Below are 26,699 nucleotides of genomic sequence, written 5' to 3' on the forward strand. Positions count from 1 at the left end.
CAAAACATTTTGCTTATTTGTCCCCAGTGTGACAATTTTGGTGAAGTTTATAATTGTACTTCCTGGTTGGACATGGGCAGCAAATATGACGGGTAGAGCGAATTCTACAACTGTTACCAAGCAACCATACGGAAAACAAGAGCCAAAATCCATATAAATTAAACAATATTTATGATTTGACAAACAATAATACCATATAAAACATTTATTTAGTTGTGAAACAGGTGCTATCCTACCTAACTAAGTCATAATTAAAAAAACAAGAGAACCTGTCGTATAGACTTTAAGCCAGGGGTGGCCCTGAGACCAATTTTTGTTGGCCCTCCGGCTTCCTGCTATGTTGGCCCAAACAACAAAAAGTAGTACTTTTTCCTGTAAAATTTGAAAAATTCAAACATGTTTATGTTATTCCAAGCTAATATTAATGTTCCAAGTCTTATTAAAGGTGTGGAGGCATCGAAACAATGTCAAATGCAAATTTTCGAATAGTTCACTTCACTGTTGGGTTGTTTGTGTCCCTCTGCTCTGTATAAGTTTCAAAATTTGTGAAAAGGTTTGGACACCCCTGCTTTAAGCTATCACATAGCTGTGCTTTCTGAAGTTGAATCAATTGATTAAGCTATTCCCCTTATTCTGCAAGCCCGCCTCCTTCTGCCGTCCTCGAGAGAAAAGAAGTTCTACACAATCTAAAAAGCCGTTTTGGGGCCCCCAGGGAATCAGGGCATTGGTGACTTGTTGGTCATATGAACATTGGATATTTTACACTAATCAATATACTTTCTAGCATGTTTCGCAGAAAGACTTGTCCCTCTTTCCCATTTAAACCAATCGAGTTACCGGAAGTGGGATTGCAACGGCAGTGCTGATCACGTGGGAAAAGTTGGCAGGGCGGAATAACGTCATTATTCAATAAAAATTTGAATTAATTATTAAATAGCAAATGGACCTACGCTATTTTTAGGCTTAGATTTTATTCATTGCCAATGTTTTCCAATGAACCAAAACCTCTCCTGTTCTGATAAACACTGTTTTTTGTCATATTCGTGTGTCCGTGCCATAATCTTGTGGTTGAGGCCTCTTGAAACATGAATACTTTGGGGCGTTTCATTCAAATCATCAGTTGTTCATGCGTACATACAGGTTCGTAAATACCACACGCCCTCTGGCGTATGGACATATATACACACACAAACATTCACCATAAATGAGGGCCACTGTGAGCAAATCTGAGGCCAACCAATAGGTGGAGAAATGTGTCTGGAGTTGAGCAAAAATCTACAATTAAGAGAAGCATTGAAATCAGGATTTGATGGCATAGTGTCATAGGAATCTGATTATGATTACATTTTTAGTGCCCAGTGTAGAAATGAGTTGTGCATTTTCTGCCATTATTTGTGTAATAGAGATGGACTAACTTGTTCAATTATATTCTCAAAAACAGAAAAAATATGATGATGCTGATGAAGACTGCAAACATGGTGAGAGAATATTGCTTTGTTTATTTATTTTTATCTTTCTGATTGTTTACATAATCTAAATGTTCCTAACTCGGATCTGTTTGAAATGTGTACTTTAATCATGAATATTGATGTATTTTATTATTATGAGAGTTGCTTGTTAACAAAAGTGTTTTTAATTCTAGTCCTGGCAGAAGATGTGTCCAGGGGAGATGGTTCGCTTCAGGCCAGCCTGCGTGCCATGTTGTCAGATGGCAGCCTGCAGGAGGTGGCCAGCATCCTTTCAAAAGCCTTGTATGGAGAAGCACTGGTATGAATTACCTCCTCTAAAAAAAGTCAACAACAGTAGATGGTATTTTAACTGGATGAAACCAAGGGATATTTTAAACTACAGCACATTTCAATACTCCCCAAGACTGGTGTAGTATTTGATGTTTTGTATGTTTGTAATATATATGTTCATATGTTAATACAACACGGTTTTCTTTTTCAAATGATAATCAAATGCTTTTTTAATTTACAGAATGGTATAGTTTCGAAAGACCTAACACGGTTAAAAATGCTCTTCTCAGAAGTACAGGTTAGTGCTCTTTTTTTTTTTTTTTAATCAAATTGTAGGGTCACCTGTACCATCCATCTGAACTTGCTTCATTCTTGTGTTTAGGCTATAAATACACAGACAGTGTCAGAATACACTGAAGACCAAGATGAAGGTAAATGCTAACATTTAAACCTAAACGATGTATTTAAAGAAGTGTTGAATTGACGTCTTGGCTATGCACTAACAGATCTTGAAGATGGCTGGCAGTTCCGCCCTCCTCCGAGAGGAGTCACCAGCAGTGAGGAGTACACCCTCTGTAAAAGGTAAGGAGCACAAGAAGTCTCAAATTATTGTTTGCTTGGTAAACATATAAAAAAGAATGTATAGACTACCTATGTAAGTGTTTTTATTTTGATCCAGGTACTTGGAGCAGGGTCTATGCAGGTATGGAGCCCAGTGCACATCGGCCCACTCTCAGGAGGAGCTCATGGAGTGGCAGAAGCGCTATGCCTCACGCCTCATCCGCCTCAAACAGCAACAGGAGAGCAAACACTTCACGGAGAACTACATGGAAACACTCATAGAAAAGTGGATGAATTCACTCTCCCCAGAGAAAGTGGTACGTGCGTGAAGACGGGCCAACATTTCTGCTATATACATATGTTGCATGATAAAAGATAAAAAAATAAATACATTGTATAAATAAAAGTATATTAGTGAAGTCTAAATCTTTCCTTTTAAATCCTGTTGTGTTTTCAGCTAAGTGACAGTTTAGAAGGAGTGAATGTACAAACCAGCTCCAGCCTCTCTGTGACTGTCACTTCCAAAAAATCGTCCCACTCCTGGACCTTCTCCTTGTTCTGCAGGGTACTTTAAATTCTAATTTCCATTATGTAAATGCATTATTCAAATTGTATGTTGGATGAAATGTTGTGTAATATTAATGATTTACGAATTTTAGCCTGCAAGAAAGCTACACCGGATCGCCTTGCTCTATGATGCACACCGGCCACACTTCTCTATCACCGGAGTTTCAGCAGGGGATCAGCTTCAGTTGGTCGCCTCCGGCTCCCAAGAGTGGACCCCTGGAGAGGAAGCATCAGGTCTGCTCCATGCTCATATGGACACGCACTCATTCTAATCAGAAGGCTGTAATTATAACATCTATGTTTTCCCAGACAATGGCCTTGACCACTGCATTTACAAAGTGGCAGTTGGTTTTGCTACAGAGATCTTTGGTACCTTTCGACAGACTGTGGTCTTTGACTTTGGGTCAGAACCTGTACTTATGCAGAGAGTAATGGTGGATGCAGCATCAATTGAAGGTAAAAATATTTAAGATTTAAAAATATACGTAACACTTTTGAGCTGAACTCAAAGATATTGTTGAACTTTTTCTATATACTCAAAAGACCTATTCCTCTCAAAATGTTTATAGATTTGTCAACATTTGACTGAGCAATTAACCCTGGAGTAATCACCAAAAAAAAAGTCGTAGATGCTAATCCAGAGCACCCCAAATGTTCAATGTCTATTGTTGTGCCATTCATCCACAACCATCACCTCATAATGCACAGCCCCATGTTGCAAGGATCACAATTCCTGGAAGCTGAAAACATCTCAGTTCTTGCGTGGCTAGCACACTCACCAGTGAGCATATTTGGGACGCTCTGGATCAGCATCTATAACGGCGTGTTGACAACTCTGATTTAAATAAATGTACTTTTCATATATCAGATCTCGAACATCTTATGGTTGCAAGACAACAGCTTCTGATTACTGCAAAGCGCTGGGATGCTTCATGTAAGACCATTGTGGAGTTCACTTCCAATGAGCCCATGGCCGATATAGATCGCAGCTTACTGGCCCGTTACCAGATCCCCCTGTCAGCAGACCAACTCTTCACCCAGTCTGTGCTGGACAAGACTCTCACCAAAGACAACTACCAAGCCCGACTGCATGACCTGCTCTACATAGAGGAGATTGCACAATACAAGGAAGTTAGCAAGTGAGTACATTCACGTCCACAAAGATTTTGTATTCACGTTTTTTTTACTGGTAAGGAAAAAGATGTTTAATGGCATTAGTCTACCACTAGGTGTCACCCTTTCCTTTCTTCTGATTTTGTCTCCTACTTTAATGATGATGGTGCCTCTTAATCTTTGTACATTTACTTAATATTTCTTGCCTAACATTTGTTGCATAAAACTCTGTATACTAAAGGTATATTCCAATGTTTGTCCTTGCAGATTCAACATTAAAGTCAACCTCCAGCTTGTGACCAGCTTTATGCTCACAGGCATTTCAGTTGGAGCAAAGTATGCCCAAAATGGGCAACTTTTTGCACGCTTCAAACTTACAGAAACATTGTCTGAGGTACTACTGTTCAATATTTGCACATCATCACAAATCAAATACGCTTGACTTAATTCCAATTTCAATACTTTTCATTGTCTTTTGTAACTAGGACACATTGGCAGGGCGGCTAGTGATGACTAAGGTGAATTCAGTCCTTGTTTTACCATTGGGTCGTGAACCGCCCGGGGTCAAAGAGCGTGTCTACGAGGCTGTGATTGAGGAGAAGACCAAGGACTACATCTTTCTTAGGATTTGCAAAGACTGTTGTGACGAGCTCGGGCTGATACCAGACAGGGAAATACAGGTGCGTGAGTTTAATTAATGTCTTTCACTCTGTTTTTAAGTACTAAAGGTAGATGTCCTCAGCTCCATCTTCATGGATTTAGTTCAAAAAAAAATCTGGCCGTTAATGATTGCTGATTTTCTTCCCCCAACATTGCAGCGTGTGCTAAAGAAAAAGACTTAACGGTTATCAAAACTGTCACCATGTCATGTAGGGAGTTAATCTTCTTATTCTGCTGCATGTGATCCTCCTTCCATTTCTTTTTCATCCAATTATTTTTTTCTTTTTAGTTTAGAATCAGAATCCAAAAGGGGTTTATAGTCAGAGGTGGGAGAATTAAGTCACATGACTTGACTCAAGTCAGACTCACAATTTTCATGTCTTGAGAGTTACTTGACTAATGGACCACAAAGACTTGTCTTAGCACTTGCCCTTTGAGACTTGAGACTTGACTTGAGCCTAATGATTTGAAATGACTTGAGTTTTACGGGCTTAATTTGTAAATGCCTTTGTGTTTACATGCGCAATGTGCTCTTTATACTTTCGGTTTCACAACCGCAGAGCTTCAAATCACTTCAGGGGAGGTAGGGGATGTCTTTGCATGGCTTAAAACCAGGCCTGCCCATCTGGGGCATAGTCCAGTCCTTCTCATTGTTACTCAAGCTGACCATGGCAAAGCCGACTGGCCAGTGCTGGATGCTGGAGCGCCGGCCACTACACCGTGAGGCAGCTGCTGTAATGAGCCTGGTCAATAACCGCAATCGCTGAAATCATGATATTAATTTACAAGAACACTAGGAGGAGACCATAAAGGCAATCTACATGGTCCAAGCTTCATGCCAGTTTTTATTTTACGTTGATAGACCTCATATTTGTGTTCTGGTTATTTTTAGCTCACATTTCTGACATTATTGTCTATTGTCCTCTAAAGTTACACAAAACATGAGCCTGTGCTCCCTGGTGGTCGAGTGGTTAAGGCACTGCGCATATCCCAGGCTCCAGCCGGCCACAGTGTCGTGAGTTTGAATTCTGACCCCGACAATGTACTGCATGTCTCCCCGTCTCTCTCATCCCCCATTTCACACTTCTCTTTCCTTATCTTTAGCCTTCAGGCCAAAACAATGATTTAAAAAAAACCTGAGCTCAAATGTCTTAAGTCTGAGAAGCCTGTGATGTTTATTGGCCATGTTAGACCACACTCTGCAGGCAGACATCCCAGGGCGTTTTTTACAAGCAAACTCTAGGAGCACTAACAGGGGGACCTCATGGAAACTTATTATATTGTCAGACTTCAATCATATAATATTGTTCTAGCATATCCTTGTTTTACCCCTACTCTTTTCAAGCGGTAAAGTTTAACATATTAAAACGTCATACATAAGTTTAGTCTTTGGATCAAATCCTCCCAGTTACATTATACACAAATGATACGTTTTGGCATAGCATATTTTATTGATGTCAGGATCAAAACATAAATGGTGGTGATGGGGGAGTCTGTGATGGTGAGGGGGGGGCTGGGCGGCTGGGACTTTCCTGAAGTCCATGATCATCTCCAGCCGGGCCACCTCCCTCTGTAGACAGACTCATCTTGAGGGTGGTGTGGTTGTACGTGGTAGTTTTGATGTGTGTTTTATTGGTGCTTTTTTTTCTAAAGTGTTTTATTAATTGACAAATAAGTTTGTTTAAGATATTGTTTTATGTTTACTTATTTGGGTTGCCACACAGAACTTGGCAGTACACTGCTGACTTTAAGATATTTTTACATGCGCTGTATTTAGTTCTTAAAACCACATTTTAAGAAGTGGGTTGACTTGCCACATGATTACAACATTATTCTACGAGTTATTTTAGCTGTTGAACATTGATTTAATATGTTTTTGTTCATTATCTCAGGTGGAGCTTCAGTTCCAGTTGAACAGACTGCCACTGTGTGAAATGCACTATGCTCTGGACCGCATCAAAGACAATACCATTCTGTTTCCTGATGCAAGCCTTGTCCCAACAATCCCCTGGAGCCCCAACAGGTCAGAATCACACCATTCAAGTTCATCTCACACACTCATGCTAACATTGTATTTTGGATAGAATGTAGAAAATGCAAAGTTAATGTGCACTAGAATTTGTTAAAAACATCAGTGAAAGAATAAGCCTGTGGAAGCACATTATAAACCTGAGCATTTGCCTTTGCACACTGAAAAGCTATCAGCTTTTCAAAGCTTCAGATGTGTCTGCATTTGGACAGGTGGGACGGCAAATGCAGAAATCCTTATTCACAAGAGCACAAGTCAAAAATAATCCTCTTGTCATTTTCGCAGCTGTTGCTGCTGCATCCTGCCAGCTCACTTTGATTGTGTGACATTTGTTTGACTTGCATATAAGTAAAAGTGTACTACACCTAATCTACTGCAGGGACAAGTACAAAAAATAAATCCATAATTTATACCAAATAAGTTCATAATTTCATAAAAGGATATATTCAGTCATTTATTGTTAATTGATCATTTATGTATTTTTGTGTTCCTGACTATAAAAGACTATTGCTGTTGATGGCGCCTCTATTCTTTAGGCCTGTGCTGTTGAATTGAGATGTTGTCAGGCAATTTCAGACTTAATTTCTCTTGTTAATGGACCTTTAGTCACTAATTTATCAGGTTAAAATTATGAGGATTTTATTATATTATATTTGTTTGTACTAAAAATACCAAGTAATCGATACAGAAGTACAGACTGAATCCCCCCATTGTCTGAACTTCATAGTTAACAGGAAGGGTCTGGATCAGGACTGACTGTGGCAGTGTTTTTTATACATTGGTGGTTGGCAGCAGGTGCGGGTTAGAACGACACGCTGACTTTCAAATATGCAGGGAACAAATGGGGGATGTAAAAAGAGTGTTGACTTTACCTCAGGCCACAACAGGTGGTCTTTTGGGGTCCATTTTCTTTCTCCCTATAGTGAAACAAGCCAGTTTGTTCCTTTAAAGTTGGAATGGATGATTTTTTTGGCCCAAATTTGAGTCTCATTTCCTCGTGCCTGCCGATTAGTCCTGCCATGTATCAATCATAGAACGCACCTACTGCACAGCTGCAGCCTCGTCGGCTCGTCGCCAGGAGAGCAGCACGTTTCCCTGTGTCTAAGCACATGGCTCTATCATAATGTAGTTCCCTCAGTGTACGGGACAAAATTAAGACAGAGAAAGACAGTTCGAGCTGCTCAGAAGAGACGGAAATCTACGGAGACGAGAGATGCGATGCGATCCGTCACGCTAATAAACGAACGCACGTGTTAGCAGCGAGGCTTTTGTGTACCTCCGCACGGGGGAGTGCGTACCTCCGCTTGAGTTCTCAAATCGGCGAAAAATCGTCAATTACGCTTTTTAACTAAAAAAAAAAATAATGCCAACCCCAACAGTCACGTTCTACAATCCCAGAACAACCATTATTTTTCTATTTTCGCCGTCTTTAATCCTGCGTTAAATCTTGTGAAATTGTAGGCAGTGGGACGAACAGCTGGACCCTCGTCTGAATGCCAAACAGAAAGAAGCTGTCCTGGCCATCACCACACCTGTGTCTGTCTGCCTGCCTCCAATCCTCATCATTGGGCCCTATGGCACAGGCAAGACCTTCACCTTGGCCCAGGCTGTCAAACACATCCTTCGCCAGGACAATTCCAGGTTTGTGTATAGTTTTGTCTGAGAGAACTCGCCTTACACCTTTCTGTGTAATCCCTTGTTCGTCCAGGAATGTTCATTGCAGAAAGATGTAGGTTTAAGTTTCAACACCCATCACCCGGAGGCTCCGCCCTATGGCAGGGCCTACTCAGAGTAGAATAAATATCTGAGTTCCCAGACTCGATCCTCAGAATGAGAATGACTCTTGGATAACAGTCAAAACATATTGTTTTTTCTAAAAACAGTGTCCAGATGGCTAAAACTGAATATTTTTCTACAACTTACACCTTTCTGATTCTCCCCTCTTCCCTGGTTTCGACCCTTGCACTTCATGTGAGCGATAATTTGCCTGTGAGGTCAGATTAAGGGCAAGATTGGATTGCATTTTGCCTCCAGGACACAAGCAGTTGGTTTGACATTTTTAAACTTAGAATTACTGAGTAGCTAAATTGTGTGCAACAGAATGAGCGTTTATTTATGAGATTATGCACAGTTCTACCATTTTCTTTTTGGTCAGTGGATCTGGTTACCATTTGATTACCAACACATTCTGTACTATCATTAATGAGATTTTTCTCAATGTGTAGATGCCCACAGGAATGGTTGTAATTGTTTCAGTTTGAAGAAAAGCAGTGTAGCAGACCCATAAATGGTTCCCTAGTCTTAATGAAAAATGAATGCTTTACATTGTCCCCAGAACCGCACACAGCATTTGTTCTCTATGGAAAGATAGTGTATATGTAACATGTAAAATGTGTCCAAATGCAATATTTATTCCTCATTTCAGTTTACTCAACGGACATTAAATATTTCATTTTAGCAATAAATTATTGATGTGTTAAAAGCTGAGACAAGTGAGATGTTTTCTTCTCACGGTGTAGATTCCAATATGCCTACTTCTATTGCTAATTTTAATTAACGTTTATATTTTAACTTTTTGTAGTTGTATAATATATCTTTTTATGAGAACAAATCAACATTTATTTGGGTTTACTGTCGATATATATTTTGTTTATTTTACTTATTTAACTTATTTATTCAAATGAAAAATTATTTCTTTGTGATCTTCAAAAATAAAACATTATCTTAATACATTTGCTACTTAATGATTGCAGCTGCTGGTGGCATATTATTTAAAGTATCTGCTGTATGGAGTCACTAAATAGTTCCTTGTGTGTATTGCGTGACCTTTGAGTCTTTTGTCTCTACAGGGTCCTCATCTGCACACACTCTAACAGTGCGGCTGACCTTTACATTAAGGACTACCTTCATCCGTATGTTGACGCAGGAAATGCACATGCCAGACCTCTCAGGTAGAGTTTTCTCTTATCTCATCTATAGAACCAAATGCTCACATGGATTTTTTTCAGAAACCACCATTTCCAGAAATGTAGGAGATCTGAGAAATGTTAATCTACGTTTTAGTTTTTTCAAAAAAACTAAAGAAAAAGTAATTGAATTGTTTACATCTTAGTTTAGGAAGGCATTCTTGAACCACTTGCCCTGCCCTTTCCTCACACTCACACTTAAAAATGTCCACAATCCCAAAGGTCACAAACGACAAAAGCTATGCTTGCCTTGACCTGGCATGACGGCTGAGGAAAAAGTACTACCACACTGGTCTGGGAGCCATGGAGTCAGTCACAGAACTTTTTTTATTTCAAAGAAGAGCCCGACTTCTTCCAGAAGTACAATTCTATGAGTGAATTAACCCAGCGACAAAGATCCAAAGCGCAAGAGTCTGTGATGACCAGAATAAACTCCACTCTATTGATCAGAAATCAGAATGGATAATTTGATGCTGTGAACCAGCCAAATCAAAGCATGTTTGAAATATGTGTTTTTTTTAAATAATAAATGTTCTAACGTTTGTTGTTGTGTGGTTTTTCAGGGTATATTTCAAGTACCGTTGGGTGAAGACGGTGCACCCAGTCGTCCAGCAGTACTGTCTCATCTCTGGGACACACCAAATGTTCCAGATGCCCACCAGGGAGGACGTTCTGAGGCACCGCGTGGTGGTGGTCACCCTCAGCACCTCCCAGTACCTCTGCCAGCTTGACCTGGAGCCAGGTCAGTCGCAAGTTCACGGTTTATCAAGTCTGACTGAAATGACATTTTTATGACTGGGTTGCCAAATCAATTACAATTGAACAATATTTGTCAATGTCCTTACCCAGGAAAACCCATAAAGTTTGTTTCCTTCCAAATTCATATTTAGAACGTGTCAATAAATCCTTTATATACATTTGTGTGGTCTTCCCCTGTGAACACTGTCCGGCCGCTGTTGGCAGGTGCCCAGTTTCAAACGGCCTGGAACTCACTTAAGTTTTGTAAAAGGCAAACCAATTTATCAGGGCAGGCTAATAACCAGCTCTAATGTGTCAGCAGAGGGGTTTTTCTGTGTTGCTTGGGAACACCATCTGTCTGAATCTAATGTACCTCGTATCATTAAGCCTCCACTCCATGTTCTGTCTTCTTCTTGCCCATTCTGCACTGGGATTAACAAAGTCTCAGTTGCAAACAAAGAAACGAGTCTTTTCGATAGCCACCGCCAGGATTTAATTGACCTTGTTGTCTGCAAATTGTTGATGGCTGGTTTGGCTTGATAATGAAAATGATAATAATGCACTGATGTCAATGTAGGTACCAACCATTTGTTTTTTGTTGTTTTTTATCTATTAAATGTATTTGTCTTTCTAGAAAATATATGTAAATCTTGGTCATTCCTCTTCTTAAGGTTAATTCCAGGATAAAATTCATAAAGTTCAGACTTGGACTCAGACTGTAAGGCTCTGTAAATGTAAAGTGCTTCGAGTGCTTTCAAGGTAGAAAAGCTCTGTATAAGTGTGACCATTTGATGAATCACATTTGAAACAAAATCACAATTTGAATCACAATGATACATTTTCAGTAGTTTTTTCTGGTGAAGGGGGCTGCACCTATTGTTCTGCTAAGAATATTCCACAGTATGGCATTAATCTAAGCCATCTAGCATGAGCGTATAAACCTTGGGGCTGTGTGCAAAATATCAATATTGTGATATATCGTGATGAACGTCTTAACAATGAACGTATTGATCCAGAGATGCACGTTGCAATACAATTGTGCATGTATCGAGTCTTTCTATTATTATTATTATTATTATTATTATTATTACTTTTATTACTCTTTTCTTTATTGCACTTCTGTTCATGTACCACCAGCGTCATAAGACCAGGAAAAGGTTGTAGCTCAGAAAATGTAATTTGGTTTGGACATGTTTCCGAGGCCCTTCAGCGGCGTCCCAGGTGAAACATTAAGCGCCCTCACATCAGCTGCTCTGAGCTCTATAGACTCTGGCTGTCTCTTTCCAGTCTGTATTTAATGTGTCCTCCACTGCCTGGGGAAACGCACACATTGTGAATGACTCATCAGGATCATTTTAGAATCTCATTTGTTATTCATACGGATCAAAGTGAGCTGCATTCAACAGAGTGCCCAATGCACTTTATAACACGAGTACGAGAAATGCCTCACTGATTAACAGAGATGTACACGACTCATCCCAATTTGTTTTTAAATGGTATAAGTGCTCAGATTATTCAAGCATATAATTCGCTTGCTACTCGTGGCTTTATGGATAGGCTACACTGTCCTGTCTATTTATGCAGTCAGTATAGATCATTAAACATGACTAATATCAGGACAAGAAAATATAGCTTATGTGGGTAGTTTGTGCAATAGTTCACGTTCTGCATATTATCTGGTCTTATTCACCGTATTCCAGACTCCGTTGTAATCCTCTTTCAAGCCTTGAAATTATTTTTACGTCCCTGTCAACATGACAGGTACCGATCATTTGGTACCTGACTCCGCCTCTCTCCTGCGAGGCCATATTGTAGTTGTTTGTTTTGCTCTTTGACGGTCCCGGATTTTATTGAGTTTTTTGCCGTCACATCCCATATCTGCTCTCGCTGGAGAAGGGGTGCTCTAGCTTTGGAGGCTGTTTGCTGGTTGTTATTCCGCCGCTCTCTTCCCCACTCGCTGCGCCCGCACTCATTTGCCATGCTGTTTCATCCCCTCTCACTCTTTTTCAGCTCCATTTGAGCTTTTGAAATCAGGGTTAAGCTACAGTTCCTACAGTACCATTCCTTTCAAAAGCTGCGGCGATTGTACCTATAAAAAGAACTACTAATGTGAATTCTCAGCTAGTCATTTTTCAATGCACATTTTTCAACGACTTACCAGAGACACGACTGAAAATGGACTTTCTTTGCACATTATGATAAATTGATAAGAAGCATTATTTAGACAGTGAGACCCACTCATTTCCCGAGACATAAAGTAGGTTTATCACTTAGACTGAAACAACGCTCAACATATGAAAACAATTGCAGAATTCGTAAATGTTTAAACTCACCACTGGCAATATTTCTTGTTCTGAACTAAATATTGCACTTTTTACCCCTCAGTGTATTCGTTCCTTGTATAAATCTTGATAGTCCTCTGTCAGATTCACCTTTTTAAGAAACTGCTCTGATAGATCTGACTTTATAATGGTTATATAACATGTATTAAATAAACTGTTTTCTCCAGGACTCTTCAGTCATATCCTCCTCGATGAAGCAGCCCAGGCGATGGAGTGTGAGACGATCATGCCTTTTGCTCTAGCTAACAAATCTACTCGCATTGTGTTGGCTGGAGACCACATGCAGGTATGAGCCACAAGTATTTTTACTTTTAAACATTTGTTTGGTGATGTACGCTGCACTAAGCATCTGGTTGCACTCTGAAATGAGAGTGTTGTCGGTGTTTTCACCCGTTTCAAATGCAAAAGCGCAAACAGCAGCTACGGCAGCCACTGATAGAACAAACATATTCAGTCACTCAAGCTCTTCAGCCACAAGGATTAAACTCTAAATTGTCTGCTTCCGGACAGTGCTCTGAATGGCCAATGAGCAGTTGTAGATGAGAAAATGTCAGTCTCTTTTTGCCTGTGTGATTTAACAAAGTACAAGATGTTATTCATGTATACAATGTATACATTGGTGTGTCAAAGTGCAACATATTTGTAATTTAAACAAAGATTACACTAGCTGCATTTCCATCAGCTTATTTTTAATGCAGTTGTGGAAACGCCATTATAGCATTGAGACCCCTTAACTCTAGCAAAAGTGTATACGCTCGCTTGAGGTGGGTTTTGATTGAAGCACATACCAGTTATAGCAAAGTTTTTGAAGGTGATAACGCTTACATTTATGAATCAGATGTTAAAACCCTTGAACCCTCATGCTGGTTGTCTTGCCCAATGAAATAAAGGGTTGCACAACTGAAGCTCAGGCTAAAAGCAAAAAACGGTGAACCAACTAATAACTTATGCATGGGCGCTGTCTCACCTTTTTAAATAGAGGTGAAACTCAGGAAAAGTTCGTGCTTGTCTAGTGTTGCTATTGCGGGACTTAAAGGTGCCATAACATGCTTTTTTCACGTTTCGTAGTCTATCCTAAGTGTATAATTGATAATAATAAGGGTGGTGCAACACCCTTAACATAATAGTTAAGAAATATCACCCATACCTTGGACCCCCTCACCAACCCGGAAATGCAAACGTCTTGGTTTGATATTCGCCACCACCCTTGCGAAGAGCGATCTGGCTCCCCCGCCCAACCCGTGACGTAGGGGGAGGGGGGAGGTGGGATGGTGACGCGTGCCTGGGGTTATGACGCGGTCTTGCACCCACCGCCCGTCAGTTTGGAGATTCGCGGAAAGGAGATAGTCTGTACTATAGCTAAAAACTGCGGGAATCAATCAAAAAAAACACTCTGGGTACTTATATGAAGCACAAATAGCAATGTAAGAAGGTTAAAAGCTCTGAAAAGTCGATTTTGCATGTTATGGGACCTTTAAGCGTTTTTGCGGCACTTTGGGAAAGATAGATGCTGCAGCCTTTTGCTCGGTGGTAAACCGATGCTATTATTAAAGTTTAAACTTTTTGGACCCCACAAAAATAATTGCAGTCAGCTAAGAGCTAAATATAATAAAGGCTTCGGGCTGCTCCTTTATCCAGGTAACAAACACCTAGGTATGCACTTAAACGCTTGGAGGAAAATATGTGCATTTGATACATGTTGACGCGCGAGTATTATGATGAAAGTATAGTTTATTGCCTTTTACTCTGCTTGCTTTTGTGTGCAGCTCAGTCCCTTTGTCTACAGCGAGTTTGCTCGAGAGCGCAATCTTCACGTGTCCCTGTTGGATCGGCTGTATGAGCACTACCCTCTGGAGTTCCCTTGTCGCATCCTTCTGTGTGAAAACTACAGGTCCCATGAAGCCATCATCAAGTAAGTCTGAGCTTCCACCGCTGTTCTATGCCTGTATATTATATTATTGACATCACTCATTAGCACACAGCACAGTTGCTAGCAGTACTAGTCGTGTCGTTTTGCTTCTTTTGCCCCATGTCTCTGAGTTTCCTTCAGTTTATTGCATCAACTTAAAGGCGTAATGGACGATTTTTTGGCGCCAAATCTGAGTCCATTTCCTCGTGGTGTGGACTGCCGATTAGTCCTGCCACGTATCAATCATAGAGCGCACCTACTGCACAGCTGCTCGTCCCCAGCATCGCAGCATGTTTCCCTGTGTCTAAGCACATGGATCTATCCTAATATAGTTCCCTCAGTGTACGGGACAAAATTAAGACAGAGAAAGACAGTTCAAGCTGACTCAGAAGAGACGGAAATCTATGGGAGACGAGAGATGCGATGCGATCAGATCAGTCGCGCTAATAAACAAACGCACGTGTTAGCAACAAGGCTTTTTTGTGCGTCCGCACAGGGGGGAGTGCACCTCCACTTGAGTTCTCAAATCGGCGAAAAATCAACCATTATTCCTTTTAAAACCAGCTCAACAATCACAATCCTAAAGCTAAGGTCGTGTAGCTCGCGCTCCGGAGATGGGCCCCGAGGCGCCGCACTGCCACTGACTGTTTGCACAGCTGCATTGAGGGGGACGGACCAAATGCACCGGACCACTTTCCCTACAGGGATCAATGAAGTGTACTTTTACCAGAAGGTGAACTACCACTATACAGACAGAAAAATAACCGATTCTTTCCCATTTTGTCTGTTTTGCAGCTACACATCAGAATTATTTTATGATGGGAAGTTGATGGCAAGTGGAAAGCAGCCATCGCATAAAGACTTTTACCCGCTGACATTTTTCACAGCCAGAGGAGAGGACGTGCAGGAGAAGAACAGCACTGCCTATTACAATAATGCAGAGGTATTGTACTTTTTAGAAAGAGTTCTATGAAAGACTTTGCTGCAAATGTGAAGGCAGTTTTGTTCCCGTCTGTTCACAGAATAAAAAATGTATTTCTTATTTCTGCTCTCAAAAACTGTACGTCAATGACCACCCTGAACAAAAGTATCTGTAGTTCCTGAGAATTGTTCATTTGTAGTCACATATCTCACTACATATAGTATTTTGTATGTTTTATTGTGGCGTTTCCTTTCAAATTGTTACGAGTTTAATCGGCAAAACGGCCCCAAAGCCACAGAAGGTCATTGCTCACATCTTTCACACGGACCATAATTGAAAAATTAATTTGTAGCCACGACTTCCACTTTTTTGCAGTCCTTTGTTTTGTACAGTTTCTGTTTCTTCTCGCAGGTTTTTGAAATCGTGGAGCGTGTGGAGGAGCTGAGAAGAAAGTGGCCTGTAGCGTGGGGCAAGCTGGACGAGGGCAGCATTGGTGTGGTGTCGCCGTACGCGGACCAGGTGTTTCGCATTCGAGCAGAACTCCGAAAGAAGAGGATGCATGAAGTCAGCGTGGAAAGAGTTCTCAATGTTCAAGGTATTGACAATCGCATCATTTTACTCGAGAAAAAAAGTTATTTTTTTTTCCTTTTGAAGTAAATGGATCGTTAGTGCCTTTAATCAATCAATGACATTTATTTATAGAGCACAATTTGTACAAAGTGCAATTCAAAGTGCTTTACAATGCTAAAACACTACAATACAGTTCATAAAAATATAAAACGCTGTATGTCAAAATTAATAAATGCGAACATAAAAACAAACTAACACGTTATTATTAATCCTAAAATATATTAACGTCTAAACTAACCATAACTATTCAACTATAAAAAATAATGATAAACAATTTGTGGATTTTACTGATAAAGAATATTTAGGAATAAAGTGCATTATCTTGAAGCTTTCAATCACCATATTTCAACCTTGATTTGGTTATCGCATTTTAAGATTCTCAATGTACAATAGAAATAATCCTTTGACTAGTCGACTAATGGCAACATGGCCCTCGTGCTGTCGTCGGGTTTGTTTGTTTTATGTTTGTTTTTGTTGTTTTATGTTAAAGGTGGTATGGACGTTTTTTTTTTCAGCAAATTTTTTATCATATTTCCTCGTGGCGTGGATAAATAATTTGTCCTGCCACGTATCAATCATAAAACGCACCTACCGCTCACCTGCAGCCGCGTCAGGCTCGTCCCCACGTTTCCGCGTGCCTAAGCGCATGGATCTATCATAATATAGTTCCCTCAGTGTACGGGGGAATGCGCATGAGCACTTCCACCTGCGTTCTCAAATCGCCGAAAAATCGTCCATACCGCCTTTAAGAGCATAATTTTTTTTTTTTTATTATAACTATTTTTAACCAATGCACTAGCTTTGAAGGTAGCACAAGGGTTAAAATGTAGTCAGTTGAAGCTCTACTAAAGAATATGTGAGTCAAAATGTTCAGGGATGTGCTGAATAGGGAATTATGCTACTTTGAGAGTTGAGTTTTAAGAAAGAAAAGTTTTGTTCCACCTTTGCCAAAACGGACTTGTGTGAAACCTTGTGTGCAGGTAAACAGTTCCGAGTGCTGTTCCTAAGCACGGTGCGGACCAGACACACCTGCAAACACAAACAGACTGCGATCAAGCGGAAAGAGCAGCTTGTGGAGGATTCAACGGAGGATCTCGACTATGGATTTCTCTCAAACTACAAGCTCCTGAATACAGCCATCACCAGAGCGCAGTCCCTGGTCGCTGTAGTGGGAGACCCCATAGCGTTATGCTCTGTGGGCCGTTGCAGGTAAATAATAGTTTGTTTGAGGTGATTATTAAAGATTGTGAATTATTCTGTTTGCATCAGAATTATGAAAAATATATTTTTGAATGTTGCCTTTACCAGGGAGCTGAACTCCATTCTTACGTTTTGTCAAATTTGTTCTCATGACAAGCATAATATTTATGTATTTATTTTATTGGATAAACAAAATCAACAAATCAAATAGATTAATTTCTTGATTATTCAAGTTTCCATGCAATAGTGTTGAATAAACTAAACACTCATGAGAGCTGGTCTGAATTTACATTGCACAGAGATTACTATTGAGCCCAAACCTGCGTCCTATAAAACTAAAAACATGAATCATTGTCCCCATCAGGGGTCTTGATACGTACATTCAGGGATGGCGCCTAACATGATGAATCAAAATGGCCCGCCATCCGATTTGACATGGGGGAAATAAACCATCCCTAAAACCCAATTTCATCACTTATTTTTGGTAGCGCCATCATTAAAATGCTACTTCAAATAAACAAGTCACTGCGTCAACGCATCCAGTTTACATTCAAAGTCTAGGTGGACGTGCATCTTTGGCGTCCCGCGTTTTTGCAGCACGTTTTGAGCGTTTTTGCGCTGCGAGTCCTGCGTTTTGAGCGTTGTATGTGGCGCCTCTGGGGCGGTTGAGTTGGATGCACATCTGATGCAGAAAACGTGGAATAGCTGAACGTTTTTGCGGCAGACGCGGCGCAGCAACCGATCAGTGATTACACTCTAGTGACGTGCCTATGCACTACCCGGAAGAAGGCCCAAAACAAACCCTGCAGCGATTTTAAAAAAGAAAATCCTCAAGACGTAGTATCTGACTCTGATCTTCTATGATCCTGACTATGAGGCTATGAGGAGTTGATGTGTCTAAATTATTATATTGCTACATTCATCCATTAGCTAAAACTGTACCCATTTTCATTACATACAAAAATTGTGTATTACGATAGTGTTCACTGGTAATACATTTAAATGACTATGTGTGTATGTATATTTATCATTTCCATGATTCCATTAAGTTTGGGGTAGCCAATATTCAAATTTCTTGATGGTGGATAGGCCTATACACCATGTAATAGTGTGTTTAGGGTATGTGTACCTATGAAAATAATGAAGGTACGTTAAACCCATCCTTGGAGGAAAATGCAGCCCCATATGAGGCATATTTACCATCCCTTTAAAAATTCTGGCTGCCTATGCCTATGACGGCCAGTCAATTTAAAATTATAAACACAGAAACGTGTACTGGGCATACATCGTTAAAACGTACATTGTTTATGGATCTATTGCAGAAAGTTCTGGGAGCACTTTGTTTCCATCTGCCACCAAAACTCCAGCCTCCACGGCATCACCTTTGAGCAGATCAAGGCTCAGCTGGAGGCATTGGAGCTGAAGAAGACCTACGTTCTCAACCCATTGGCCCCCGAGTTCATCCCTCGTGCTCTGAGGCCTCTGCAGGGGCACCACTCTGCCCCCCAGCCTCTCCACCCACATCACCACCACCCTCTGCCTGTGTCCAACAAGCAGCAGCTACAGTCACAACACTCGCCTCCTAAGGTACGGCGATTCACACGTACAAAGATGACTTCATTATGTGGCTGGCTCTCCAGTCCCTCCCACTTTCTGTTTAAATGCTGCAGAGTCTGAAGCCAGAGCCTAGAACAACCGTCCACTTTGCAGCACGTTTCTCTCAAATGCAATTTGAATTTCCTCATTATAATTAGATTTAAAACAATTTAGCTCAGATTTACAGATTTGGTTTACTTTAATGCAGAAATATGTGTTGTGTTTTTAACCATCCATTCCCTATTAAGATAGGAGAGGAGTTTTGTTAATAAGAGTTTTTTGTTTTGTTCATAAGAGTTCTATTAAGAGTGTGTTTTTGAACTTCCTATAATCTGTCCTTTCCTCCTGTTTCTACTGCGTTGTAACAACGAAATTTCCCCTTGTGTGGACATTAAAGGATTATTTTATCTTATCTTATGATTATAACGCAAACGGACATGTAGCTTAATCTGCATCTCAATTACGGCCATCCACTATCATAGAGACAAAAGTATTGTAAAAGCGTGTGGCAGTTCAAATGTTTTAAAATTACACTACACTTTTTGTTATCACTCATATCTTGTAATGGACAGATTTGTATTTTTTTTTTTTAATAGACCAGAGCAGGCGGAGGGAAGGCGATTGTGTTTTTGTATTGCTGGGGTTGTGATGTCTTTATGTGCTGTCTGTCCTCGCTGTCTCACCCGAGGTAAAGGTTAACAAAATCACCACAGCTGCCAGCCTCCTGCCATCTCCCACTGGCTTTAATGAGCAGCTCTGCTCCAGTCGGCGCTCCTGACACTTGTCTTTTCCTTTACTATCTCAACCAAATACCACTCGCTACTTGTTTAACACAAAGACTTAGGGGGTATTCCATCAAAGTTTCTTAACAAATCCAGGTTTAACCTGATATCCTGGGCTTAAACTAGCTCCAGCTTAAGCCTCAAGTTGTTATTTAAAAGAATTAGCTTGAGTCAAACCAACAGAAATTCAGGCCTGAGAATTAAGATGTGCTTAATGTGCGCTCCCGTGCTAAAACTAATAATAGATTTTGCCCTCAGAGACAACCGCTGTTATGATTTTGGGCAAAATAAATTAAATTGAATTGAATTATGGGTTACGATCTGAAATGCCCACTGAGGTTCTAGTCATCTTCTGTGACAGAGATCGGGTTTAAGTGTAGATCAGCAGGGCTTTATTTAGGCAGATTATATTTTGTTGTTCAAATGTACTGCTTGCCTCACTTTTTTTCCTTTTATCCCTTTTGTTCTTTTCAGGGAAAGCATTCAAATCATTCAGACCACCTTCCTCCTGATGGATATGGTAAGTGATGACAAAATGACACTGATCATGTGAAATAAACCATTTGTCTCATTTTCAGTGTGTTGCATAGACTAGACTTCTGTTCCTCCTGTATTCCCACACAGAAACTAACTGTTTATCTTCATATATTGATATGAACTAGTCAGATGTAGCCGGTCCAGAAGGAACATGACAGCCCTGGGCTGTTTGGGGGATTAGTGTGTCATTTTAATGCAATGAAGCAAAACAATGTGCTTGCATGCATAAAAGAGAGATGACCAGTGTTTTGATGGACAATTTTTCCTCTTACTGCAGTTCAACCCAATCCAGCCGTGCTCATGGGAAACCCTATCCGAGCGTTTACACCTCCTTTGGGTGCCCCGCAGACTGGTATTGGCAAGTCCCCCAGTCCTGTTCAGAGGATCGACCCTCACACAGGAGCCAGCATCCTTTATGTTCCTGCTGTATATGGAGGGATTATGCCCATGCCTCTGCCTGTGAGTGATGACTTCCTCTAATGCCCGATAATTTTCTGTTTATAGCATTATAAACTGAAACATTTTTTTTATAGCTGCCATGGCCTAGTTATCAGAGCCGCTTTCCTGTGGACCCTCGCATCATGAACCACCCGGCAGCCATGCACGCCTACAACTTAAACCTGTTGCAAGCTCCAAACAGAGGCTCGCCCATCCCATACTCTGGGGTCACCCACCCCTCTCCTTTAGGCATCGGCCAGCCCAGCCCAGACAAGGAAATACAGGCTGAGCCCATCAGAAATGGTTTGTCAAAACAATATTTGGGAATGAATAAGAAGCTTGTTCATGGTTTTGTTATTGGGTTTATTGTGATTTTGTTTTAACTTTATAGGCAAATTGGATAACTGTCCAAAGTCGGAACAAAATCGTCTTCATACACCAGAACGGAAAAGCATCGAAATGAAGGACAAACAGGCAAGTCCCGGCATTTAAATAATACAAATGTTTAGACAAGTATATATATTATATATATATTTTTTTTTACCATTTCAGGGGGATTTGGACGTTAGCCCAAATCGAACCATAGACCCTCAACCAGACGGCCTTGGATTTCACAATGCGATGCTTCAAAGAAAAGACCCCTCCACTGCCCAGAGATCAATGAACTACCATTTGGCTCCGCCCAATGCTGGCTTTGCCTCTCATTCCACCAGCGGGAGGCCGTTTCCCCCACAGTATCTGTCCAGGCTTCCGTACAGAGTCCAGCACCCGGCTCAACAACAGCTCAGTCCTGCTTACACCAGTAACAACCATGGTGCGTCATTCTTCAGTGGGCCCATGGGCGCTCACAGGGTCGTTCATTCCCCCACTGCCGATGGGACAGAGTCTGGAGGTGCAGAAGAGGCTCCCATTAGGACTTCAATGGGATCTGCAGGGGGCCTCCATCCAGGCCTGTCCCACAACCACAGGGTCAACAGTTTTGGAGAGGATGTTCAGGATGGAGAGTCTGTGGGTGAGTTTGGAGCTGTTCTTTTATCTAAACTTGGCCGATGGCTCAAATCCCACTGTAACCAACAAAACACCCTTCCCGCCTTTCAAAAACAAATTTTCTACTGCCTGTGTAATATTTTGAGTCAATTAATGTCCACATCTGTCTCCTCAGATCTCCACAATCCCATGTCTCTAGAGGCACTGAACCAGCAGCAGCAGCAACAACAGCAGCAGGCAGCGCGGTTGGGCCAGTGGGGCGAGGTGGCGGGACCTCTCCTCCAGGGCCCGGTGGCCTTCCCCATTCCCCAGCCTCTCGCTCACCTCCCTCAGCCCGGTTTGGCCCGCATCCCACCTCATTTGCTCCGCACAGCTGGTTGGGGGATAAGTGCCAACACAGAAGATGAGGCTCTTTCTTCTGCTGCCACTGGGCCTCCTTTCAACAGGTTGGAGACATTATCAATGCTTAAGAAAGACTTTTTCATATAACATTTGTAGCAGGTTTCGTTGATCGTTTTCCGATGTGATTTGCTGTGTGCAGGTATCCAGGCCTGTTGAGAGAAATGCCTCCACAAGAGCAGTCCGACTCCAGCGAAGTGTCAGAGCTGCAGCCCCCACCTCAGTCGCGGCTGCTTCAGTACAGACAGTCCCGGGCCTCTGCCGACCCCTCTGCCCATCTGGCCCCTGCTTCAAACCATGTCAACATGTTCCCCTCAGGAGGCTATCCCCACGATGCAGGCCGCGGCCCTCTCAGTGACGCTGTCCTGAACAACCCTCTGCAGCAACAGCAGCTCAATCACCTCTTTAACAGTGAAGGATTTCCTCCTCAGTCACAAACTGTAGATTCCCCACCCGCCCACGTCAAATACCTGATGCAGGACCCTCAGTGGCCCCTGGGCGCAGCTGCTGCCACAAGCCCCCCACAGCACAATAACATGCTGGCTAACCAAGGCCACAGACTTCCCTATGGACTGCCCATGATGGCACACGCCAGCAGACAGGAGCAGATTCATCTGATGCAACTCCACCAACAACAACAACAACAACAACAACAGCAACTACAACAACAACAACAACAACAACAGCAACAACAACAGCAGCAACAACAACAACAGCAACAACAACAACAACAGCAACAACAGCAACAACAACAACAGCAACAACAGCAGCAGCAGCAGCAGCAGCAGCAGCAGCAGCAGAGCCAGAGCCCAGAGCAGGAGTCCTACCACTCACTGTCGCCCCGGACATCAGCGCCCACGGCTCTGCACAGTGTAGACGAGGTGAGCTTCCTTCATACAGAAGGTTAAGTTTGAAAATCTGACGGAGAAAACAAACTGCTTGGACCTGCACCCTTCATTTGCTTTAGGCTTTTCCCAAAGTGTTGTCAGCATTTGGCCATTCATGCATTTACTGTGTACTTGTTTTCACCCGCAGTATGAGCCTCGTGGTCCAGGCCGGCCTCTCTATCAGCGCCGGATCTCTTCAAGTTACCTCGAAGACACCTCTCTGCCGCCACAGCCATGTATTCCTGGCTCCCATGTCCCGCACCTTCAGCACCCACATGAACCCCACCCCTTCCCCTCTCACAAGCCCTGGCCCACCAATGGAGGTGGCCCCGGCCCGTACCAGAATATTCCTTGTAATGGAGCTGGAACACTTGGTCAACATCGGGAGCTTTTAGGTTTGTAGCGTTGACTCGGCAGTTTTATGTTCACTAATAATGATTCTCGCTTAACCCTGAGGTCTTCTTTGTGTTTCTACCCCACAGTGTCAAAATGCCACCGTCCCAGTGAAGAGCAAATGAACGCAGAGGCTGCAGCTCAGACACACCTCCAGCACCTTGGGCAGTTCCCTCCCCTCATGCCTAATAACAAACCCCCACCTTCCCAGGCTCCCATAGAATCAGGGCCAAGTCCTCACCCACACAAACCCCCGACAGGTGAGCTGGGTCAAGGACCCAACCCGAGCAAGGCCCCCACCATGTCGTACGCCAGTGCCCTGCGCGCCCCGCCCAAATCCAGAGCGGCCCGGCCCGAGCTGAAGAAGAACAGTGACCCCTTGTCTCTACTGCAGGAGCTCAGTATAAGAGGCTCCAATAGTAGCAATGGGTACTATTCATACTTCCCCATGTCCGAGTGTCACCTTCCCGCACCAAACAAATAAGTATGAAAAAATAAATATAAAAATCGAAAAAACTTTCTTTAGAAAAATGATTTTTTTTTTGTTTTTGTTTTCAAACAAACAAAATAGTGCATTTATAAAACATTTCTTTCTGTAGTTTTGATTTATAATTTTAGTTGCTTTTTTGTATTCGTCATCCTTCACATATCTGTGACAATTAAAAAAGTATATTAAACGAATGCATTACTAGTATATATATATATACATATATATTATGTATATATGAATATATACTTATTATATTACCCACACTTGTATATGTATGTAATGAAAATATAAGGACAAAATTTATTAAAAAAAGGGAAAAAAATGTATAGACAAAAAAAAGTATAAAATCAGAAAAAGGCCGTTCAGCCTCCCACATCCTCACTGAAGTTTGTTTGCTATAGATTGACTTTTCTTTACATTTTGAGTGGATGTCTGTTTTCATAATACTGTAGCTGTTGAATACAGACTAAAGCTAAATCAGTAACAGCCACTAAAACGTGACAAAGTCATTGATTAAATTTCCTTTAATCTGTACATACACAAAATAACGACTGAATGGTTTTGCTAGAGACATCTCCAGAAACGATCATGCTAGAGCTATGCTTAAATGTTACTTTTTATGTTTGGCTTTGAATTCTTCAAATATCCCATGATTAAATAATCCTTATTTTAAAATTGAATGGACACATTTTCTGATTCACTTTCCGATTCAATAGATTTTATACCATCATTAGCCATTTCTAACTGTTGTGACAGTGGATGGGTCCTTACAGCGGGCGTGGCCTCTAACTGCTGAGCAAATGAAATGTGAAGTGCTTTGTTGATGTTTTTAAAGAAAAGGCCGTACTCTGAACGTATGAGAAAGTTGTTGTGTTGGTGGTTAGGAATTTACACTGCCAAACCAAATGTTACCTTTTTAGTCAAATCTTCATCTGCTCTACAACTTTACTCCCCATTTATAAAACGCTGTCGACACATCCATTCAAATTAAGTTCTTTATTTGTCCTGAACATTTTGCAGATCAGATGGGTGGTCCTGACAGAAATGTTTTTGACCCCAACATACGATAAAAATGATCATTTTGCAGCAGTTGACATTTGACTGAAAAAGTTATGTTCTAAACAAACGGGTCAAAGATGTTGGGCTGAAAAAAAAGGAAAGATGATGTCACTTAAATGGTGTTACGGAGTGTGATAACAATGGGTGCATTTTGAAATTATTTTAAGAATCAAAAGAGTCGGAATATACGATTTTAACCCTCTAATCTAAATGTTTAACACAGTGGTTGAAGCATAGCTTAATCCAGATTTATGACTTGGCTGAAAACAACACCTTGTAAATATACATTTTCTAGACGTCCTGAACTTTGGGAGCGCCTCCATTTTGTAGACATGTTTGAAACAATGGAGCGCTGCCCCTTTTTCAGTATGCAAATTAAGAAAAAGATTCTAGAAGTGGACAACTGTAACCACACTTGTGTTTTTAAAATGGCGTCTGAGACCAGGAGACTTTCTGTTGCACCTGTATGAGTTCCTTCACTGTACAATAGTTATATTTAGGTATCTTTATGGATTTGTCTTGTTTTTGTCTGAAGTTCACGGCTATGAAGCAATCAGTTCTTTTCTTTTTCTTTTTTTAATGCATGTTGAAAATGGCTGGTTTTAAGTTGTTTTATCAGTTTGTATTAATTTGAAAGAAAATATTTTTTTTTGGGGGGGAAACACTTTGATTAAACAGAGTCAAATCTTTTAGTATATTATGTATAAAATCTGTGACATTATCAACTAAACTACTATAGTATTTTACAAATATGTAGAGTATGTACTTGTCTGTATGATTTCTTTCATTTCTGTCATGCAGGGCTAACGCTGAAGTTGCTCCCTGATGTTTTGCAAGAACCACAAAAGCGTGTCATTGGCTAATTTCTGAAGTCGTGCAATACTAATAATACATCGCTTCTTTTTGTATTTATTTTGGAAGCAGAAGAGATTGAGCCAAAGACATTTTAAAGGGATATTTCTCAGCTGTATTTCTACGTTCAGACAGGAGCTGGTGAATTTCAGTTGCCTTTAAAAGTTGATTGGAGAAACTCTGGCAATTAGGGAGCACATTGTTCTGGCCACATCTTTCCCACCCGCTTTATCTATTTCGGTCGGCTCTTCTGTTGCCGTAAAACTATCACTTTCTCCGTTTCTTCATTATTGGGTCACAAAAATGAACCGCTCAGTTTCAATCGGTAGTAGTTATAATAAAGGATTTACTCTGTGTTTCAAAAAGATAATTTTCTTTTTTATTGTTTCTTTATTAAAGTGTTTTTATTGAAAACTGCCTCCGTCTTTTTTCATTCGCCTCCACTGTCGTCCTCCGTCGTGATGAATCGAAGCTCAAACCATCAGCTTTAGCACTCTGCAAGGAATAGTTTATTCATCAACACATTTTTATTGCAAATTCATAGCACAAAACCCACACAGCAAATCCGTCGCAGCGGAAAGCGGCATCTCGTCTATTAAAGCCACCGTTCTGGTCAGTGGGCTCAAATGTCTGTAATTAAAACCTTAGTCTCAAATATAAGAAGCTAAATTGTTGAAGTGATGTGAAGATTCCTTGGTTAATCGATAATTGTGATTATTCACGTCACAATAACGTAATCAATAAAAATAACTATTTGGATTATTCATTTATAGGCAACAACAATGGGTAATTTCAATTCAATCTAAACTTCAAAAACTTTTTTTATCCGGCTGTTTACGTGACTGAGGAATGGTGATGCCGTAAAACGTGAAGAAAAGCAAAAATTAAAAATGTCATTGTTTG

General features: G+C 41.0%; 1 protein-coding gene across 1 annotated transcript in view; it reads left to right on the top strand.

Annotated features, from left to right (window-relative positions):
* The window catches only part of helz (helicase with zinc finger), a 29,196-nt gene extending 3,602 nt beyond the window's left edge, over positions 1-25,594 (top strand). The window contains exons 3-33 of the mRNA XM_072463320.1: positions 1,442-1,478; positions 1,643-1,767; positions 1,981-2,037; positions 2,122-2,170; positions 2,246-2,321; positions 2,419-2,617; positions 2,758-2,865; positions 2,960-3,101; positions 3,177-3,323; positions 3,736-4,006; positions 4,248-4,374; positions 4,466-4,660; positions 6,533-6,663; positions 8,131-8,310; positions 9,519-9,620; positions 10,199-10,377; positions 12,883-13,001; positions 14,482-14,627; positions 15,420-15,567; positions 15,958-16,141; positions 17,157-17,385; positions 18,699-18,963; positions 20,229-20,274; positions 20,569-20,750; positions 20,825-21,032; positions 21,121-21,203; positions 21,282-21,741; positions 21,892-22,162; positions 22,258-22,996; positions 23,151-23,397; positions 23,485-25,594. Of these exons, the coding sequence (XP_072319421.1) occupies positions 1,442-1,478; positions 1,643-1,767; positions 1,981-2,037; positions 2,122-2,170; positions 2,246-2,321; positions 2,419-2,617; positions 2,758-2,865; positions 2,960-3,101; positions 3,177-3,323; positions 3,736-4,006; positions 4,248-4,374; positions 4,466-4,660; positions 6,533-6,663; positions 8,131-8,310; positions 9,519-9,620; positions 10,199-10,377; positions 12,883-13,001; positions 14,482-14,627; positions 15,420-15,567; positions 15,958-16,141; positions 17,157-17,385; positions 18,699-18,963; positions 20,229-20,274; positions 20,569-20,750; positions 20,825-21,032; positions 21,121-21,203; positions 21,282-21,741; positions 21,892-22,162; positions 22,258-22,996; positions 23,151-23,397; positions 23,485-23,879 (5,847 nt within the window). The 3' untranslated portion in view covers positions 23,880-25,594. The remainder of the gene's footprint in view (positions 1-1,441; positions 1,479-1,642; positions 1,768-1,980; positions 2,038-2,121; positions 2,171-2,245; positions 2,322-2,418; positions 2,618-2,757; positions 2,866-2,959; positions 3,102-3,176; positions 3,324-3,735; positions 4,007-4,247; positions 4,375-4,465; positions 4,661-6,532; positions 6,664-8,130; positions 8,311-9,518; positions 9,621-10,198; positions 10,378-12,882; positions 13,002-14,481; positions 14,628-15,419; positions 15,568-15,957; positions 16,142-17,156; positions 17,386-18,698; positions 18,964-20,228; positions 20,275-20,568; positions 20,751-20,824; positions 21,033-21,120; positions 21,204-21,281; positions 21,742-21,891; positions 22,163-22,257; positions 22,997-23,150; positions 23,398-23,484) is intronic.
* Positions 25,595-26,699: the final 1,105 nt, after the last annotated feature.

Source organism: Eucyclogobius newberryi, unplaced genomic scaffold (genome assembly GCF_026437365.1).
Source record: "Eucyclogobius newberryi isolate DKJ021-1_F unplaced genomic scaffold, fEucNew1.0.hap1 SCAF_4, whole genome shotgun sequence".
Taxonomy (NCBI): domain Eukaryota; kingdom Metazoa; phylum Chordata; class Actinopteri; order Gobiiformes; family Gobiidae; genus Eucyclogobius; species Eucyclogobius newberryi.